The following is a 13,517-nucleotide window of genomic DNA, read 5'->3' on the forward strand; positions in this document are numbered from 1 at the left end:
CGTTCAAGATTCAAGAAGATAAAAAAAATATTAATGATTCATTCTATTATTTTAATATTAAACGAAGTTTTTATGTTATTATTAATTACTAAATATTCGTTGATATACGCAGCCAATTTATGAAGTTGTAGTTTTAATTTTATACTACAGTGTAGGAAATTAGGAATACTGTAATTTAAAATTTTAAACTCGAACGCGATTTTGATCAGATCATAAACATGGGTGCGGGCTTAAGCGTGTGAATGTGTCAGTGTTGAATTATTTAATAATTTCTTTGTTTATTTTACTTTAATTTACATTTTGTTCAGTTTCTTCAATTGTTAACGGTTTAATTTTTTCGGACTTATGTTGTTTGTTTCATTTTCAACATTTTGAATATGGGTACGAGCACAATGGGAAGCGATTTACATTCCGATAAGCAGGACAAACTGCTTAAATTACAAGCTCGAAAAAAGGAACTAGAGCAAATGCTGGCCTCGAAAAATGAGGAACTTTACAAATTATGCGTGCAAGAAGTACAATTGACGGGTATTATGCCCCTCGAAGCGCCCCTAAGTCCTGAAGTTCCGCAAAGAGAAAGACTAGGCAGTGTCCGTAGCGTTGACAGGTCGACTGATGGAACGGACGTTCAAGACGGGTCTGATAACTCCTCGAGACGTCTTAGAAACGCTTCCGACCGTATTCACGATTCAGACCCCAATCTACGTAAGAATCTTACTCACAGGTTATCGACACCGTCCATATCAGGTATATCAACAAAAAGTGGTCATCCTAGGCATGTCCGCCGACCTGAGACTAGTTGCTCAAACTTCTTTCCATCGCCACCTCAGGAACGAAATCCGGAAACATTTTCTATACACACCTCACACACGTACCCCGCTCTGGCTGGCCGTCACGAGTCTGTACCTCATGATAATCTCCACAGTGAACTACAACAAGCTCCTGTGTACCGTCATCACACTTTAACAACTGAATACTCGAATAAGATTTATTATAACCATACACCGGAAGCACATAATGTATCACGCATGAGAGAGACACATTTTAGCTCCAGTCATCCTGATATCACCACTCATTATACCCACGGCTCTGTTGCGCCGCAACCTGTGCCTGCACATAACGGCATGCGCAACACTCCACTGCTATACCAGTATGCTTCACATTTAAAATCACAGAACCAACATCTCGGAGTCTTGAACCATCACCACCAAATGCAAATGCAAACTAAACGGAGACAGGATGGTGTTCGACGTAATACACTACAGCGTACACAGACATACCATCTTACGTCGCACAGTGACTACAATCAACATTTAGAGAATATGACTGATGCGTACCGACCACCAGCCCCAGTATATCAACATAGATCTCAGACCGACATTCAAGAACAGCCAATAGAAAGACGACAGAATCCAATTGAACGGACAATTCAAGTTCCTAACACCCTCCCGCTCCGTGAACGCAACATGATCAGAAACCCTCTTCACTTGCAGCTGCAAGTGTCTACAGATGATTATATTATGGATGACAGACGACTTTACCCAGATGCTTTAAGTCCAGTCAGTCAAATGTCAGGTTACTCACAAAGTAACTTTGACTCTGTCAGTATGAATAAATTTTCACCACTATCACAGGATACTAAAATAAAAGAGAAACATTGGTACGAGACGTCTTTAGACTCACCAACGAAAGCAGAGGCTCCTCTGTTAAAGACAAGTGCAAGTTTGAAACGTACCCCTAGTATAGGTAACTCTCAAACATATGAAATTATGATATCATCAGGCCGACACTCTGCCATGCAAAGTCCGAACCATGTGCCTCATAGCCCACCAGTCTTATCTCCGAGTGCTGTGTCTCTCGAGTCACCTAAAAACATGACAGTTATCGAGCAAGGTAAATGTATACCATATAGAGAGGAAACCAAGCCATTTGAGATGTCTGATTTCTATAAATACTCAACAAAATTCAGGCAGGCTAATGTTCAAAAAGCACCTATGCCTAATCCTGCCCATAGTTCTAGTATGTATAATAAAATGCCCATGGAACTGCCACAGTATAGCCAAGACAATTGGAATGGACACAGCAATTGATAATGTAAATTGTGAGTAAGTTTTCATTTTGTAATTTAAGTAGGTTACCTTCACGGTAAATTAAATGTTGCTTAATCTGTTGGATTAATTATTATTTATATTTGAAGTTAATTTTAGTTGTAGGTACTTAAAATTGTAAAATAATGAATGAGATCTCTAGATTATATAGGTTTTTTTTTTTAATTTAATGAATACTTTACATTATACGGTACGAAATAACTACCAATTTCTCGAAGTATGCGCCAAGAAACTGAAGTGTACTTCACACTTATTTTGTTGAAATATAATGCCATAAAAATAAGAAGTCAATTATTAACAAAAAAGGTACATCTTGTTTAAGATGTGATACTGTGATAATTTTTGTGCAAAAGTTTTCAATCATAATTTCTCCAATAGTAAACATGTATAGCCTAATTCAAGATTTAAGGAACCAGAATTCCTTGGCAACTTTTAATTACAGCTAAATATTACTACTATATGTACAAATTAGTGAAAGAATTTTATATGGTGCCAACAATTTGATATACAAATAAGGTTTTATTGTAAAACAAAAATATAATGTACAAATATTTAATATTAATTAATAACTAAATTTAAAATTGAATGATTGAACAAAAATATTGTATAATGTGAAATAAAACGTGTTTCATTAAGAGAAGATAATGATTTTTTTTTGTTACATAATATTTTTGATAAAAAATATCTAATTTAATCTAATTGTTATATAATTACGTAATATTGTTAGAATGATTTTTGTGAAAAATGACTAAGAAAAATTACATCATTGTATATTTGTTGAAAGTTATTCAATTGTTCTTAAAAAAAAACTTTCCTTGCCCAGAGTCCCACCATATAACTACGGTTATAATTGTTATTAAATAGATAAAGTTCTCTCTAAAGAAATGTTGTCGAACAATAATAATGTCTGTGACATTAAAATGAAATAACACAACTAGAAAAAAGTTCTTGTTTTTGGTATACCTACATATCAAAAGTCAATTTAATGTTAGATAATATATCTAACAAAAATGCTTACATTTTCCATGACAGACTTGAAGTATATATTAAGCATAGTAAGTTGGGTGACTTTTCAATTTTTTTAATGATTCACAACATTTATGTCATGTTTTTGGACTGAGTTTTGAGTTTTCCCACTGTAAAGCAGTAAAAAAATTAATGGTCCAATATAATAAAAATATGAAAACAATAAACTCAAGTGTAATTCTAAGCTTAACAATTTTTGGTAGTTTTTTTTTTCGTTCAAATAGTACAAAATAATAAGTTAATTAATGGTAATTAATAAATAGTTTATGTTATAAGATGTAATCTAGTATACTGAGAAAAATTTTCACCACAAAGTAATGTTAGAAAGTACAAGTAAAACATAGTTTGACAAATTGTTCTTAAGTTTTGTAAATACTAGCTAGTAGAATAGCAAATTTTGTTGTACCTTAATTAAATACTCCACATTGTACCTTGCTACTTTTGTTATCTCACTCAAAATTTTACTAAAAAGTATCATTGGATAGTAATTAAATAGGAAACAGAGCTCCATGGCTATAAGTAGGCATGTGTAGGCAGTGTGTATGTGTGTGTATTCAGTATAGAAATATATTTTTGCCAAAACGTTCTTGTGGTATATGGCAATATCATTATTACTTAAACTAACGAATTACTAGCAAAGTGCAAAACTTGACGATAACGAGTAGGTTAAACATTTATTCACATCGAGCCAGGGCCGACATATTGGATTAACACATAATACCTACTTGGCTCTACCTAGTTATCCAAATAGTGATGCTTTTTCGCGGCATGTTAATTTTGGCGCATTACTTCAACGCTTTTAAGATTTTAGTATGTCTATTTTGTAATAGTTTACAACGTAATATAAAATATGGAACAATATTACTGAGTGTTTTGTACCGATTCTTATAATTTTTAAAAGAAATGTTCTCTTAATAAAATAATTTGAATGTAATCAATTTGTAATTCCCGATATTTCGGCAACGTTGCTGACGTGACCATGGATGGCGTGGCGTGTGGAACGTCGCCGAAATATCGGAAATTTCCATGTGACCGTGAAATTTTAAAAACTTATATCACATAACAGTAAGTAATTAAACTTGGACTGAGTAATCTTTGTTAAATAATTCATTTCTTCTATTTATCTACTTTCACCTTAGTTATGATCAATGTAAATATTGCCCTTTGAGGTCTTAACAAGCTGGCATAAAGTTTTATCTTTTTCCTATGTCTTTAACATTGACCAGTATACTAGATTATATTTTAAAACTATACTTCTTGAATATTTTGAATCTATTAGTATACTAACTAACTAGTATAAAAATAATTGAAATACAATTTCGTAAAAGTAAAAATCAGCCTAATGATGTACTTGCCAAGTAATTTCATTACAATAAAATGATGTGATTTCCCTTCGATTGTCGTCCATTTGATAAATAATAAAATGATATTGTTTAACTGTATATATAATACTTATATTATTAATTATTGTAATAGTGTGTTTTTAGACTCCAAGTTGCAATTTAAAATTGTATTTATATCAAAATTTAAAAGAAATGATATTTTTGTATCTTGTTTATTATTAGTCAATTGTGCGGATGCATATTTTCTAGTTATAATAAAGTTTTAAAAGTATGAATTTTGTTTTTCTTTTTTATTGAATTAAAATTGCGACAATCTCCTTATCTTAACGCATTATATTTATTATAATCAAATAACAAGTTTTTTTGACTGAGGACGTTTTGGATACTTTATTTTGATCTCGGGAGGACTGGCCATGGTATTAAAGTATCCGAAACGTCAGGCATCTAGAAAACTTAATAAAGCGCGATAAAATCCGAAAAAGTTATTTCATTATAATGAGTGGAATTCGTCTAAAACATTAGAAAACCATTATATTTAAATAAAAGCAATAAATTAGTTAAACACTACACAATTCCTACTATAATAATATTATAAATATGAATGTAAGTTTGTTTGTTACGCTTTCATACGAAAACTACTTAGTCGATCTCTCGGTCGGCTGATGCGGAGTCGTTTCCCGCACATGATAAACATTTGTATTGGCCATACAGATGTTTGCCATCTCAGTTTGCCATGGTCTGGGTGTTTGTGCAGTCCTTGTGGGTCTCCCCTCCCTGCCTTGGAAAGCACGTTAATGATAATAATAATAATACTTTATTTCAGACTAAACTTTAAGTCCATATTGGGTTAGTACAACAAAACAAAATTTAAGCTGTCGGTCCCGGTTGTTGTCATGTACACCTTATAACGATCGTTACTCATAGTACGGAATATATTCGCCAAGCTGCATTGGAGCAGCGTGGTGGATTAAGTTCCGATCCTTCTCCTACATGGTGAAAGAGGCCTATGCCCACAAGTGGGATATTACAGGCTGAAGCGCATGAAACTGTACACATAAACTTGAAGGTATTAAAAGTAACATAGGATACTTTTTATTTTAAAAAAAATTCAATGCCAGCTAAGCCGTGGGTAAAAGTTAGTATAATAATAATAAAATGACTAATTTTAAAAGTTTCGTCTCATGTCCCGTCATTAATAACGGGTAAGTAGTTCAAATTTTCGTACGAGCTGTGTTTCGAAACTATATTTTAATTATAAACTGTTATTTTTATATATTCCTAATATTGCAATATAATCAGATTAAGGAATTAAACACGGAGACGTTTTTTTTTTTTAATTTTTATTAATTAAACTATTTTCAGTTATTGTGCCAAAGATCGTTGACAGCTTAAGAGAAAAAGGACAAAACACATTTAAAAATTATTTTGAAGTAAATATATAAAAAATAGTTGCTTGCGGTAGCAAATGTCGATAGCTTTATTGATGTTTGTTTTTATACAGGCCAAACTGTTTGCGATACCCCCCTAAAGTTCCTTCTGAAAAACAAATAAATTTAATTAATCAATAATTTTAAATATGGCAATCTTAAGTAGTATTTAAAAATGTCATTACTTGAACTGCCCAGCCAGCCACTGTTACATCCACCTAAAGTATCAAGACATCGCTTTCCAGGACTAAATCCACCGTTGACGTAGTCGTCATCAAGACCTGCAAAAATAACAGGGTTATTTTTATGGTCATCAAATTCCGATCAAATTGTAACTTCGACCACATCGACAATTCCAAATCGAAAATTCGCAAATCTGAAAGTTATTGTTTATTCGTTGAGGAGAAAAAGGTCCTGATGGCCAATTTTACTTTAAAGTTTTAAAGTCAATTGGTAAATTACGTGCAGGATAAACTTTTATGTACAACTGGTAAAACTGGCTCTTAAGTGTCTTCCATTTTATGTGACATTGACGAAATACGAATTGTGACGAAATGTGCATTATCTGTGCTGTTTGGCGTCTTCGATAACCATAATTAAATTAAACGAATAAAGAAGCTACGCGATAATATTTAAATCTATATAACAATAAAAAATTTAAATTTTATTAATGAAACTAAAAAAAAATATTAATCTATTGGCTAACCTGCTCCCGGAAGCTGCCCGTTTGTGCAGCCTTCGTCCCACATGTTGATACACCGCTTTCCAGGGTTGAAACCACCGTTTACATAATCATCGTCACGTCCTGCACAAAAAAAAAAAAAAAAACATTTTACTAAAAATTGCGCGTACAGTAGTAGTATAAAATTTCGCTCACTTATAGTTTATATAGAGAAGGAGTGCGGAATGCTAATATTTTTTCTAATACATTATGCATTAAAATACATTAAATCGATAAAAAAACTTTACACACATTCCCATGTATATGACACACGCATATATAGTTTATTATTATAGAAATCTTTGAAATCAGAACACTTTCAAACTTATAATTTAAATGAATATGGTCGAGTTTCGACCACTGGGTGACCACTAGTAACATTAAATATATAAAGAGACAAAAGTTTAGATGAAAATATATACGTACCTACTTAAATATAATTTTTCGACTAACCTGAACCTGGAAGTTGTCCATTCGTGCACCCTTCATCCCAAACGTTGATGCATCGCTTACCGGGGCTGAAGCTGCCTCCTACATAATCATCATCGCGACCTACAATATAATTATGATATCCAGTCACAAACGTAAAAAGATAATATGTAAATTAAAAATTTCAGGACATTAGCGCTGGGTCTGAGTGTAGCGCATGATAAATTTTTAGTCAAGTTATTCGTTACATGGTTTTTAAAATTGATTTTATAAGTATTATCAAGTGATATGTAGGATCATCATCATCATCATCATTTCAGCCTATTGCAGTCCATTGCTGGACATAGGCCTCCACAAGTTCGCGCCAAAAATGGCGTGAAATTATGTGTGTTGTCCATAGTCACCACGCTGTGCAAGCGGGTTGGTGACCGCAGGGCTGGCTTTGTCGCATCGAAGACGCTGCGGCCCGTCTTCGGCCTGTGTATTTCAAAGCCAGCAGTTGGATGGTTATCCCGCCATCGGTCGGCTTTATAAGTTCCAAGGTGGTAGTGAAACTGTGTTATCCCTTAGTCGCCTCTTACGACACCCACGGAAGAGAGGGGGTGGCTATATTCTGTAATACCGTAGCCACACAGTCAAGATATATAGGGTAAACACAAAAAAAAACAGTTATAGAACACATACCTTTTATATAGGTAGACAATCTAAAGAAAAACTATTTAATAAAAAATAAAAAACTAACGATATACCTGCTCCCGGAAGTTGACCATTGATGCATCCTTCGTCCCACATATTGACACAACGACTGATACCTGCAACTAAGTTAAAAGAAATGATTAGCCATAAGTTTTATATTAAATTTGTTTATTTATGAATCACTTTGTCACGTTCTACTGCTGAGGATGGGTCAGAGCCTAGCACACACAGAGCTTAACACCACGCTACTACTCTGGCAGTAAGCATATAATTTCCTTGTCACGATTAACGATTCCTATCATTTGATGTACCCTATGGAAAAAAAATCATAAAACATGGACAAATGCAGACCAAATTCTCATACCGAGTTATAAGAATCTATCAGATCTCATAGACTCTCATAACCCTGTATGAGAATTTGGTCTGCATTTGTCCATGTTTTATGAGATTTTTTCCATAGGGTAACGCCAATCCAATAGAGCATATAATTCGACAGTGATCAGATGCATGTTCACTTAAACGGCACCTACAGCAATCTTGAGATCTTCTATATTTCTGCGGACACCATTGTCAAGGGATGGTACTCACTCACTGAGTCGCCCTGTGATCATGGGCGTAGCGTCACCGACGCTACGTGTCTCGAAAAATGAGAATTGTTATAAGATAAATACGGGACAACATCAAAAGTTCTATGCGAAATCAAAAATAATTTAATATCATAACATACACTAGCGATCTCTATCTTTACATACTTTTTTAAAAGATAAGTAATCACCAAAATAATTATCTTAATTATATTAAAACCTTCTCCGAAACACGCTCCATTTTATGGTATTAGGATTATTCCGATCGATTATATTATATTCGAAACTTAAAAAAAAATCGGCTGAGATTTATTGTGATGTATATACATTAATAAAAGCTATAACTAAAGGAAGCGAGATTATTTGATTGAATATTCAAGAACAGATGAAAAATACATTAACAATTCAGAATGTAATTTTCAAAAGTGATCAAAAATTGTTAAAACCTATTTATTCACATGCTTTTTTCAATTTGATTTCTTGCAAACAAAATTGAAATTAATTTAAATTCCTAAAAAATATTATTTATTTTCGACAAACGGGTAACAAACGGTTTTATTTGAAATTTCTTTAATGATAGAATTTTGTAAAAGTGGACTTGACAAGTTTTGAAAACTTTCCGAATTAAAACTATCGTTGTCAATGTACGAATATGCTTGTTACATTGTTTTAATTTTATTTACCTACCTGCTTCATGATATCTCCCAAACACGGTTGTAAGGGAGATTGAAAAAATCAACGCAAAAAATATAACGATTTTCATTTTGACCAAATATTGGAATTATTTTACTGTTTTTACTGCGGATGGCGTAAAATATTTGATACATTCATAATAAACTGTTGAGCTTTTATAGTAAAAATTCGATTATTTTAATTTACCCCTATATTTTTATCTTCCACTTCAGATTTCGTATCAATGACCACTCTGGTGGCTAATGAAAATATGAGATAATTCTGATTAAATCTCTATATTCTCATTAATTAGATTAGGCACGTTATTTACTCTTAAATTGATAAAATATATGATTTTCAGTCATATTGTTTAGGTAAATGTCACCTTGTAGAAATGTAGTAGAGTTGTCGAGGTGGACATTTTATTTATGGAGAATAGCTAAAGGTGTTTGCAACAAAACTTCACTGAGGCATAGCAGGATATAAGCCTGCTCAAAATTTGGAGCAGCCCGACTGAGTACCCTTGACCTTACACATCACAGCTAAATAATACTACTGTCAAGCAGTGTGTTCATGTGGTGAGTAAGGTGACCAGAGCTCCTGGGGAATAGGGGATAGGGTCGGCAACACACTTGCAATGCTGTTGCAAACGTCTATAGGTTACGATAATCACTTACATCAGGTGAGCGGTACCATTGTTTGCCGACCCAGTAGTATAAAAAATAAATTAATAATTGTGTTTGCTCGCAAACGAAAAAAAACCGACTTCAATTACATCGACGAGTAATACAACGTAGATCGACGAAAAAATAATCAAGTAACTACGCGTTATCAAAGATTACTCAAAAAGTAGTTATCAGATCTCAATAAAATTTATATGTGACCACATGACAAACATCAGCTTTCGATTAAATTAAAAATTATCAAAATCGGTACACCCAGTAAAAAGTTATTGCGGATTTTCAAGAGTTTCCCTCGATTTCTCTGGGATCCCGTCATCAGATCCTGGTTTCCTTATCATGGTACTAAACTAGGGATATCTCCTTTCCAACAAAAAAAGAATTATCAAAATCGGTACATCCAGTAGAAAGTTATTTTATTATTTTTATTTATTTATTTTATTTTGTTTTATTAGGAAAGCATACAGTGATACATTTTAACAATTGCTTTAAAAAAAGGAAATGTCTAAGCACCATTTAGTTGCTTTCGCAAGTACAAATCTATTATTTTGAATGCTTTTAAAATTTAAAAATTTACGACAATTAAAAATTTAAAAAAAAAAAATTAAAAAAACCAGCATGAAATTAACTACATACACTTTAATGTTTTTTTTTTTTTTTTTTTTTTTTAATGAACTTTAAATAAGGAAAAGAGGTTTATGATACCATATCGAACCAGTGTCTTGCCAGTTTCGTTCTAATTGTTTTTACAGAAGTGTTGAATAGGTCAAAGTCGGGGAAGTCATTCAGCTTATTGATTTGATCTGCGGACCTCAAAAGAAAGGAGTTTTGCCTATAGTTTGCCGAGCAACTAGGGACATGTAAATAGTTGAGGGGATGTCTTAATGATCTTTTAGGTAGTTTTAGGTAAATTTTGCTAAGAAAATCGGGAGAATCTAATTCACTTTGCGCTATCCTGGTTAACGATGTAATGTCTGCTATTTTACGCCTTTCATGCAACGGTAATATATGATGTCTTGTCTTATGCGATATAATACAACGTAGGTCGACGAAAAACGCGTCAAGTAAAAACGCATTATTAGATATAACTCGAAAAGTAGTTGTTAGATCTCAAATAAATTTAAATGTGATTAATTGGCACACACCACCTTTCGATTAAAAAAAATTGTCGAAATCGGTCCACACGGTCAAAAGTTCTGATGTAACATACATAAAAAAAACACAGTCGAATTGAGGACCTCCTCTAAAGGATATATATTGTACGATTCATAAAAGTGCTTTTGAAGCCTTCTTGAAGGAAGAAATTTTGAATTTTTTCATAAATTACTAGAAGGGAAAAACCTGTTATTGTATGATACAGATTTTGCTAGTTCGGATAACACTTTTCGTTAAGTACATTAATTTGCACTGTTTTATTTGTATGGTTAGGGTACATCCATTAATTACGTGAGCTATTTTTCGATCAGTTTAGACCCCTGCCCTCCTTAGCTGAGATTTACTTGGACCCCCCTCCTCCCCTTACGTGAGATTGACGTGAATATGATAGAGATTGATGGTTAATTATCTGTAATATTTTATATTTTATAAAGTTGAGAAGAAGTAGAGTTTTTGTGTGTGTTGTTGATTTTCGATTATCCCCCCTCAGTTTAAATGAGATTTGGTGAGATTACATTGGACCTCTCCCCCCCATTCTGAGCTCAATTAATAGATGTCCCTTTATGTAAATTTTATATCTTTCTTACGCAAAGGATACGAAGGAAAAACAATGAAAGTTAATAAAATATTTAATAATGGTTAAATGTTTTAAAAATGAAACTACTGCTACTAATTACTAACTAAAATTTTATCACACGACCTTAAAGTTAACAAATAATTAAGAAGAACTTTAGTTAAATTTACAGAAATTACTTTTCAGTAGAAAATAAACTCTCGGTAAAAAAATCTGTATTTTTTTCCTGGCGTATAAAACGTCACATTCAATCCAAATAAAATGTTCGTTCACTCCAAGAAAATCAAGTACTATTTAGTATTGTGGTAATAAAACAAGCCTGAACCTCACTAGAAACCTTTTAAAGTCCATGACACTGTCATATTTATCTGCACTAATGGCCAAGCAATTTTCATAAGGAGAACACGATTAACTATTGTATTCTGATTAAGTTTTGTTTGTGTCCTTAAATGCAGATCTCCTGTGACCCATTATATGCTTTGATGTAAAATAAACCTCGTCTGTTCCAGTACAATCATTATGTCTCCTTGACATTGAAAGATAACTTATTAATATAATAATGATCCCAATGATCATTATGGCTGAGAACAATATAATAATAATTCATATCATTTGAAAAGTTAATGGTAATGTTATTACTTCGTCTTTTCCCAATTCAATAGGAAGAAAAGGCTAGAAGTCTTTGGTGAATTAGTTGTAAAAGGTTATACCAATGTAAAAGAACGTGGGTAGTTAGGTACATCTCACACTCGTCACTCAAAACGTCAGCGTTAATGAGCATCAGCGTTAATTGTTTCACTCTCATTTCCCAAATTTTTTTATACCATTGGGCTTACGAATACATTGTTTCTTAAGAAGCACATATCAAAAATATCGAGGATTAAAAAGAGAAGAATAAAAGCCTTGGTAATTTTTGTATTTATATAAAAGTAGTGATCGAAATTCGACCATAATTTAAAATTAAAATTAAAAAAAATATGAAAGTAAAGAACTTTAAAAAAAAAATTCAGTAAGTTGCTATCACAAAAGTTAGATAAAATCCAATACAAAAGCCTACGGATTATTCTAGGTGCCGTGAAATCGTCGCCCACTAATGCCCTACAGGTTGAGTGTGTTGACCCTCCTTTGCAAATCAGAAGACAATTTTTAAGCGATCGTTTCGTCATAAAATCATTACATCTGTCTTCCCATCCTCTTTGGCCTAAACTCAACAAGCTCTCCCAACTCAGCAACCCAAACCGGCCACGTTCCTACATTTTAATAAGCTACACCAAATTTTCAAACCTCCCAAATCCTTTTGTATCAATCCATTATTCTCTACTTCCTTCAAAGCTCTTACCTACAATGTTCCTATTGTCACAGATTTAGGTCTAAAGAAAGGAGATCCTGATATAGAGTTTAAATTTCAAGAAATTCTTCATCAAAATTGGTTAAATCATCATCATATATATATTGATGCATCAAAACTTTTCCCGTCCAGCTGTGTTGGTGCTTGTAATAGTTTAGTTACTAACAGCGGTTGTCTTAGTTTAACATTAAATGTTTGTGTTGTTTTAGGTAAAGGTGTAACAATGAAAGTCTTACTATTTTGCCTGTTTTTAACCGACTTCCAAAAAAGGAGGAGGTTCTCAATTCGACTGTATTTTTTTTATGTATGTTACATCAGAACTTTTGACCGTGTGGTCCGATTTCGACAATTTTCTTTTAATCGAAAGGTGGTGTGTGCCAATTGGTCCCATTTAAATTTATTTGATATCTAACAACTACTTTTCGAGTTATATCTAATAATGGGTTTTTACTTGACGCTTTTTTCGTCGACCTACGTTGTATTATACTGCATAACTTTCTACTGGATGTACCGATTTTGATTATTCTTTTTTTGTTGGAAAGTGGATATCCCTAATTTGGTACCATGATAAGGAAACCAGGATCTGATGATGGGATCCCAGAGAAATCGAGGGAAACTCTCAAAAATCCGCAATAACTTTTTACTGGGTGTATCGATTTTGATAATTTTTAATTTAATCAAAAGCTGATGTTTATCAAGTGGTCACATATAAATTTTATCGAGATCTGATAACTACTTTTTGAGTAATCTTTGA

The 13,517-nt window shown here is 32.8% G+C and overlaps 2 protein-coding genes across 2 annotated transcripts; one reads left to right on the top strand and one right to left on the bottom strand.

Annotated features, from left to right (window-relative positions):
- The first annotated feature begins 255 nt into the window (after positions 1-255).
- Positions 256-3,052, top strand: LOC123664070. The gene has a single exon (XM_045598688.1). It carries the CDS (start codon positions 378-380, stop codon positions 2,088-2,090), a length of 1,713 nt encoding a protein of 570 aa, XP_045454644.1. The 5' UTR covers positions 256-377; the 3' UTR covers positions 2,091-3,052.
- A 2,744-nt stretch (positions 3,053-5,796) lies between these two features.
- LOC123664088 lies at positions 5,797-7,885 on the bottom strand. The gene is made up of 5 exons (XM_045598702.1): positions 7,804-7,885; positions 7,079-7,177; positions 6,611-6,709; positions 6,090-6,185; positions 5,797-6,013 (listed from the first exon to the last, which is right to left on the bottom strand). Exons 1-5 carry the CDS (start codon positions 7,844-7,846, stop codon positions 5,955-5,957), a joined length of 396 nt encoding a protein of 131 aa, XP_045454658.1. The 5' UTR covers positions 7,847-7,885; the 3' UTR covers positions 5,797-5,954.
- Positions 7,886-13,517: the final 5,632 nt, after the last annotated feature.

Source organism: Melitaea cinxia, chromosome 21 (genome assembly GCF_905220565.1).
Source record: "Melitaea cinxia chromosome 21, ilMelCinx1.1, whole genome shotgun sequence".
NCBI lineage: Eukaryota > Metazoa > Arthropoda > Insecta > Lepidoptera > Nymphalidae > Melitaea > Melitaea cinxia.

Coding starts and splice junctions, on each gene's coding strand:
- LOC123664070 (XM_045598688.1), top strand. CDS start 378: ATGGGTACGAGCACAATGGGAAGCGATTTACATTCCGATAAGCAGGAC.
- LOC123664088 (XM_045598702.1), bottom strand. CDS start 7,846: ATGTGGGACGAAGGATGCATCAATGGTCAACTTCCGGGAGCAG. Junction 6,710..7,078: donor TGGACAACTTCCAGGTTCAG/GTTAGTCGAAAA, acceptor TTTTTTGTGCAG/GACGTGACGATGATTATGTA. Junction 6,014..6,089: donor TGGCTGGCTGGGCAGTTCAA/GTAATGACATTT, acceptor TTTGTTTTTCAG/AAGGAACTTTAGGGGGGTAT.